Source organism: Austrofundulus limnaeus, unplaced genomic scaffold, assembly GCF_001266775.1.
Source record: "Austrofundulus limnaeus strain Quisiro unplaced genomic scaffold, Austrofundulus_limnaeus-1.0 Scaffold1067, whole genome shotgun sequence".
Taxonomy (NCBI): Eukaryota; Metazoa; Chordata; class Actinopteri; order Cyprinodontiformes; family Rivulidae; genus Austrofundulus; species Austrofundulus limnaeus.
This window is the reverse complement of record NW_013953469.1, coordinates 45,432-53,530: the sequence shown is the minus strand read 5'-3', so window position 1 is coordinate 53,530 and position 8,099 is coordinate 45,432. Positions and strand designations below refer to the sequence as shown.

The window sequence follows — 8,099 nt, the reverse complement described above, 5'->3', positions numbered from 1 at the left end:
ATCGGCCTTCAGGAGATGCTGCTGTTCATAATTTTCTATAGAACTCCATTTCAGTAGATCTAATTTTTTTTTTGTTTTTTTATTGTCTAATTTGTTCTATTAGGATATTTTTGTTTGCTTTATTTACTTTCAAAATTAGGTAGAAAAACTAGTGTTATAATAGTATAATATTTAAAAAATATAATATAAAATATAATAGGTTCCCTGACATCAGAAACAACACTGCAAAGCATCAAACTCATGAAGAATTTTATTTGTAGTTGGGCTTACAAAAAATGAACAAAATACAGAACATAAAGCAATACATCGATTCAAAGTGCAGAAATACATCTAACATATTTATAATAATTTAATTGGTAAATAATATCTTTCATAAATATCTGTTGCAATTTCACATTACATCTAGCAGCAAGCAACGGCATCCATCAAAGCAACAAAAGGTGAGTTGTACATCTCAGCAGTTGGGTTAGCGTCAGTTACATGATTAGAAATGATCCAGATTCTCCTCAGTTTTTATGGCTTGAGGAGAACAAATCTCAATATTTATAGTCTGCCGCTGAATGAGAAATATTAAAACGTTTTGATTTGGAGCGGTCCTGTCTGCTTACAACCTGTTTGGAAAGTAAACTATGTCTGGTTTATCTCGCGGAGGCAACGGGTCCAGGACAGAAGCCGAGACATCCCTCTCTCCAGCTCCACCTGGACCTAAAGGTGTTCCCAGGACAGAGAGGATTTTATAACCTTCCAGCGAGATCTGAGTGCCTGAAAACACTCCAAAGGGAGGCGTCCCAATCAGACGCCTGATCCACCTCAGCTGATATTCCTTTTGATGTGAAGGAGCGTCTCTCCAAGCTCCCCCAGAACAATGGAGCTCCTCACCCTGCCTCTAAGGCTGAGCCTGGAAACTCTACCAAAGGAAGTCCACTTGTATCCAGGATCTCCTTCTCATATCTGCTTTATTTATTGCAGAAAACATTCAGATCTGTTGCTGGTTTAGTTATTAATAGAAATAGTTTCTCATCACTTGATATGCTCAAGCACACAATGAGTTTGTTAGCTTAAATCTGGTTTAATCCCTAAAAGCAAGTGATTTGCTGGAGGTAATACTGAGTTTGATTTGTAATGTGCGTTGTATTAACATGGCTAAAAGATTCTTACTAAGTTTTGATCCCATTTATTTGCCTCCAGGCCCTTTAGACAAATGCTAAATTTCTATTGCTGACTACTTTGTGTGCTATTTGTTAACTATACTGAATCCCAACAGTGTTTGAGTTGATGCCAAACTATTGTTAAGCAGAGAGATATGAAGGCACAGACGTGTGTTTCATTTCAAACACATTCTGGTGGCTGTTAAAGGACCGGAGCGGGTTATTGTTGAGAGTGAGGGACATCGCTCTGCATACAYACACGCTAATATTTATAACGAACATGTAGCATCAGAAACACAAAATAAGAATCAACCCAGTTTTTCCTCATCTAGCAGCATTGACGAGCTGTTAACTTTGACTGAATGCCAACAACAAACAAGCTGTTTAAATGTGCTCAGAAACAACTCGAGCACCTCAAGGTCTTTGTTTGTTTTCAGAAAACAGATAAAGATTTTGTGGACAGATATCTGCATCGAATCACCAGAATCTCATTAGTCGTCGTTTGACTTCCTGCTAACAAATGAGGCTAACTCGCACATTCGGAGAATTTCAAATGAACTATTTTCACTCCTGGGAATGTGCGTAAGGCAGAAACACTGAAAAAGAAAATGAAATTATATCCTAAGGAGGTGACCACAACAAAGACAAAACATACAGATTTTAAAGAATTGTTGATTGGACAAAAAAACTACAAACTACAAAACATAAACAAACAAAAATGATTGACCATAATAATAAAAAAGAGATGTCCTTTTCTTGGACATCCACTTAAAATGATTTGTGCAGAACTGAATACAGTACTTATAGAATGTAACACAAAAAACTAGATTTATATTCAGCTCTACATGGTCTGATTGAAGGAGTTCAGTGCAAAGGGTGAAACGGTGCACAGCTTTTTATTAAATACAATATTTTTGAAAAAGCTTGTGCAAGGAGGTGGGCCTTTATTTCCCTCTAAAGTCAGAGGCCGTTCAGTTTGATTCAGAATGAAAGAAAGAGAAACAAAGGCAGAAAATGAATGAAGACTTACTGCTGACTGACTACAGCAGTGGTGTCCAAAGTCAGTCCTCAAGGGCCGGTGTCCTGCATGTTTTAGGAGCTGCCGTGGTTCAACACAGCTGAACCTAAGGAGGGTCTAATTAGTAGGCCTCTGCAGACCTTGGCTGTGTCCGAAACGACAGGCCGGGCCCTCCGGAGGACCCAGACTACCTGTTCGAGGTGGGCCGGGTCCTTGGTAGACCGGGAAGACCGGAAAAAAAAGAGGCTGTGAATTTGGACGGTCTAGCCTCCCCTCCTTACCCCGGCGTACGTGCTATCACCTAGCAACCATGACGATGCTAAACATAAGCAAAAATAGATCGAAATTAGAAAAATATCAATATATTACCATTATTAATATCACAAAACAATAAAATTAACTTAAAAGGTAACATTTGAAGAACTAATTGACCCGCTGTAGGTTCATGTTTATTTTGCGTTTTTTTATTACAAAAATAATATTTAAAAATGCATCTATACAAATGATAAACATATTAGAATTACAACCGCTAAAAAATTTAAATTTTTAAATCACCATATTTTCATTTAAAACGTATTCTTTTCTCTCGCTTCGTCCGCCATTACTAGCTTAAAAACATCTCCGGTTGGGCTGCAATGCATTATGGGATATGCTGGGCCGAGAAGGATCCATCGGACCTGTCCTTCAAATCGGGGAAAAGGAAGGACGTATTTGTCGGCCGCATCGGAGGAGTCTTCGGTTTGGGATGGCCTTCGTCGCGGCGCTGTGACGTATGCGGCCGACGAATTCGGCCTTCGGAGGACCCGTCCTGCCGTTTTTGGACACAGCCCTTGATGGCACACTGAGGAGGCCTACTAATTAAGCACTACATGCAGGACTTTGGCCCTTGAGGACAGACTTTGGACACCACTGGACAACAATGAAAGTGACCTGAAGAGCATTCAGCCCTTCTTTATGCTTAAATGTTTCTTCCTCCGTTGACGATGTTACCTCCCGGAGGGGCGATTTGGATGGAGTCAAGAATCGGCCGCAGAATCTGTCCAAATGGTCTGGAGGTGGAGCAAAGAGATTTGATATTTCAGAGCAGAATTGAAAACCAGTGATTGCACTGTAACATATTTCGTAATCAATTAACAGGATTTCAGAATCACTATTATGTTCTACTTTGTGATCGACTGAAATCCTTTACTTTAAACAATAAAATAATGAAGAAGTGTATTTATCTAACACACTCCTTGTGCAAAAAATTACACACACACACACACCTAATATTTTCATATTATAGAATTGCAGTAACTGGTGTCCAAGGCCCRGTCCCAATACTCCCCTTGTGTTCTTCAAATGTGAGTTCCAGCTGAAGGGTTCGAGTGCATAGTGTGTCCCAATTCTCCGAAGTAGTCTTTTGCCCCACCTCCTTTGCGCTCTTGATCCACACTGTGGATAAGACCACATTCAAGTGGTCTTCGGCCAAGTGTATTGTCCCCAATTCATCACTGTACTAGATGTTTCAAATAAAAGGTGGAAATATGGCAATGTCTACCAAGCACCTTCCAGTCTAATGGTGGCAGTAATGCACTTAAATTAGTGTGCCAACTGCCAATAAAATCAAAAGAAGAAGAAGGCCCACAGAACAAGTCATCTGTCATTAAAAACTTTTTCAAATGTAAAGTATTGACATAATTCTTGTTTCATTCTACTGTGCATATGCCAAAACAGCRCCCGGTCACGCCATTTTGGATGTCGCAGTTCCGACACAGAGGTGCAAGCCGATTACGTAACCTGTACTATCCCAGTTCTCCAATTTTTGCACAACCTGGACACTCGAACCCTTATGTGCACTACGACTGAGTACACACTTCATGGATGGGCTTATGGTAGAGTGCGAGTACTGGAACCAGGCCCAAGAGTCAAGTCACCAGATAGGAGAGAGAACTTCCTTATTTACCATTGCATCATTCCCGGAGGCATGTCTTGGCTCTAATGTAGAACTAGTGTCTATCTAAAATTTAATTAATAGATCACAAAATATCTTACAGCACTTTCACCTTCTCTCAAAAAATACAGTTTCTGTTAGCTTCTGCTTTTTAAGATGGAAAAGTTTTCTTTCAGCAGGACTAGTAGCCTGCTTCTGTGTCCTGCTGAAACCTCTCCATGAACTGAGTTCACGGAGAGGGGCTGAACAGGTGCTGCTGCAGTTAACAGTTATATATTATATACAGTATTATAGTCGAGATGTCGAAAGCAAAATGGTCCAAAGTGTGGTGTCACTTTACAAAATAAGATGCAGAAACTTCCACCTAATATTTGGTGCAAAGACAAATTATTAATGGTTTTAAGTTAATAAGTTGGTCAATTTCAAGTTTGACTTTGACTCAGAAATAGTTATCGCTTCATAAACCTCTGTGTGAGTGTGTGTGTTTTATTTATTTATTTTTAAAGTACCGATTTAAATACCGTTTAGGAACCGGTACTGTTTTGAAAGTATYGATTTGGCACCGGTTTCGAAATAAACCATTTCAACACCCAACCCTAAACATAACGTAACATAACGTAACATAACAGTGTTGCATTAACACATTGCTGAACTTTTTGAGCTAAACCAGTCACTGTAGTTTAAAAAGCTTTTTATTGGCTGAATAGTGATGATGTTTTTGTCTGTGTTTGTTCTTTATCATGTTAGCAAAATATTTCAAAAACCGATGAAAAGATTTTAATGATATGAATTCCTTCACTTAATATTACTGTCATTACTTCAGAAAGACCTGTCTGGTCTGTGATGCTCTGTTTCTACCCCGTCATACTGTTCAGCTGTTGTAAATACATATTTGTTTAGCTCTATGATGTTGCACAACTGAGTATTTTTAGCATTTAAGCCTGACACAATGTGTTCTTCTCATCCCAACCTTTAAAAAAATCTGAAGCCTTGGCCCTGTTTTTATTTACATTTTTTAAAAGCTTCCTAACTTTTTCTCCAAGACCGTATGTGAAACCCGAGCCGTGTGATTTGTGTGGCTGCAGGCAGTGCTGCTTGTGCTCACTTGGACGCAGAAAAGTCGCTCTGAGTTAGTGGAAAAAAACTTGTGTCTGGCCTTGTGACTAACAGAAATCAAAGAGACACATCCAAACAGCTCAACAAGAGTAAGTAGGGCACAGTGAGAGGAAAACCTCTGGGAGCTGCGGCTTGTTTCTGAAGCTCACGTCTGTGTGTCTTAATTCGAGACTGTGCATTCGACAAGTTCTACTGACTCAAATAAAGCCTTTGTGTAACACTGAGCTCTAATGACTTTACACTGAAGACCAGACAGTGCTTGGACAGTTTCAGACTCACGTGGAAAGGACTTCAGATGGCAGGTCGGTGATGTAGGAGGGTATAGACCTGCCAGTCAGGAACTGAGCCACCTCGTTAGTGAAAGTGTTGCAGTTGTGCTCAAACAAACGATACCTGTCACCTCTGAGCAAAGAGAAGCAAAACGAGAAGAGCTACAAACTGGTTCTGTGTGCTGAAAATCACTGACTTCTTTAAGATTTTGTGTATTTTTTAAAGAAAAGCTGGTTTTCTCTGACCTGTATGTGCTTTCACCAAGAGATGAGAGGTAATCCATGAAGATCTCCTCGGTGACTTCAGTCTCCCCCAGTTCCACCACTGTGTCTGGAGGTCCCAACATAGTCCCACCCTGACAAATAAATACACAAAGATTATCTTTCTGAAGTGAAAAAGCAACAACAACAACAAAGAACAGAGAAGAGCTTCAGTCTCTGTGATRTAAACCCTGAGTTGTTGGTCCCCTCCTACCTGAAGCAAACTGACAGGTTGTTCATTTTTAGTCCGACTGAAATAGGGGTGCAAACCAAATTTTTTAGGCAATTTCAATAATCACATTTATTAACTGTAAATTAGTCTGTGGTTCTGAGAAACTCATTTTAAAGACAAATATGTTTTTCCTCAAAAAACCATTTTTTTTATTATAAATTTTCTAAGATGTATCATCTACAACAGGGGTGTCAAACTCCTGTCCTCGAGGGCCGCTATCCTGCATGTTTTAGAGGTTTTCTTGCTCCAACACACCAGATTTTGATCACTGGGTAATTAACAGGCTTCTGCCCAATTTGAAGAGTTAATTCAATCACTGAATCAGGTGTGTTGGAGCTGGAAAACCTCTAAAACATGCAGGATNGTAATTAACAGGCTTCTGCCCAATTTGAAGAGTTAATTCAATCACTGAATCAGGTGTGTTGGAGCTGGAAAACCTCTAAAACATGCAGGATAGCGGCCCTCGAGGACAGGAGTTTGACACCCCTGATCTACAAGTAAGTTCTTAACTCAAGGTTAATTACTCTGAATTATATAAACTCAATGTAATCACTCTTTCAGGAAACAGAATCCAGGAATTTCCAGATTAGGAAAAGGAATAAATTTAGAGTTCATTAAACATCCTTTAGGGTTTAAGSTGCTTCATCTAGATACTTATTTTTCTTACTAAAGAAACCAAAATCCTTCATGTTTTGTTTCTTACTGGGGAACAGCTGGAGATCCCTTCTCCTCCAAAGAAGAACTCATCTCCATAAGTTACAATAGCTGTGTGCCTGAAAGAAAAGAAATAAGATTAAGAAATAAATTTTAGACTGAACACTGGCGTTTTAAACGTAGTAACTGAAAAAATCTGAGTCTGCTCACAAAAAATAAGCCATTTAGCTTAACAAATAACCCAGTAATTACTACAATGATATTGCAAGAAACTCTGATAATACAGCAAACTATTTTCATTACTAGCAAAATTCTGCACATATTTTGATGCATTTTGTTAATATTAAAACATTTCTGTCATTACATTTCACCAGGTGATTTTTTTACCTTAATAAGCAAAACAATAGCCAACACATTAACATCTGCTTCATAGACAATAATGTTCATTTCTTTATCTGTGTTTTTAAGGCTCAGCAGTTCAGACTTACCATATGCCATCCAACTGTTTACCTGCAGGAAAAAGAAAATGAGTGATAAAACAGGCAGCAGATGTTACATTTACAGGCCAAGCCGGTCTAAACAGGAGCTTAATTATGGCTCACATTTCATGACCCAATTCAGGCAGGTTATGTATGAACCTCCATCAGTCATTTTGTATTAATTATTAGAGGAAATGATTAATGGTAATAAAAAAATGATTAAAATACTAAAAACCGGATGGTATTCATTAGGACAGCTGAAGGGGGGAAACACTTATTTATTTATTTATTTTTTTACCGGTCTGCATCATTATTTTTTAAATCTTTGATATCTTACCTAACATGATGGGACTGATGCTGCGAGCCATTCCTCGTGATAAATCATAAATGTACAGCTGTACATTGTGTCGCGTTGTATTCTTGTTCATTGTTTAAACTCTACAAAGGTTGAATTTTCTCTCAGCTAGCTAAAACTGGACCTTTAAATCAGAAGTCAAACGAGAACGATGATGTCATTACGTTCGCCGACGAAAAGGACTTCCGTTTCTGTGGATTTCAAAATAACACTACTTTTTTACAGAGACGCTTCTTCGAGCGCGTTTCCCCAACGACACACCACCTCGCTGCGGCAAGTAGAAGGGGGCGGGGTCGTGCCCGAGGCCCGAGTCATACCACATAATAGAAGTAGCACCATAACATCCATAGATTGACGTATTCATTTCTATGAGTAGCACCATTGCACTCCGGAAACGAAAGGGGCGCCATTTCCTATACTAGCAGCGGATTATTCTTTTTTTTATTGATGTTTATAGATTGTTCTTGTGTCTGCCGAGTGGTGAATAAATCCACATGCCCACCAGTCCACCGGGAGTTACTTCTGTTTTATTCATCTTCCACATAACACCAGCACTTTTCTTTATTTACTTAACTCTGGCTAACAGCAACCGGTAGCGGTACTTCCGGTATTAGCAACTCGGTATTTCAAAATA

General features: G+C 39.1%; 1 protein-coding gene across 1 annotated transcript; it reads right to left on the bottom strand.

Annotated features, from left to right (window-relative positions):
• Positions 1 to 3,081: 3,081 nt before the first annotated feature.
• desi1a (desumoylating isopeptidase 1a) lies at positions 3,082 to 7,641 on the bottom strand. The gene is made up of 6 exons (XM_014030472.1): positions 7,448 to 7,641; positions 7,120 to 7,141; positions 6,681 to 6,750; positions 5,731 to 5,840; positions 5,495 to 5,617; positions 3,082 to 3,215 (listed from the first exon to the last, which is right to left on the bottom strand). Exons 1-6 carry the CDS (start codon positions 7,536 to 7,538, stop codon positions 3,125 to 3,127), a joined length of 507 nt encoding a protein of 168 aa, XP_013885926.1. The 5' UTR covers positions 7,539 to 7,641; the 3' UTR covers positions 3,082 to 3,124.
• Positions 7,642 to 8,099: the final 458 nt, after the last annotated feature.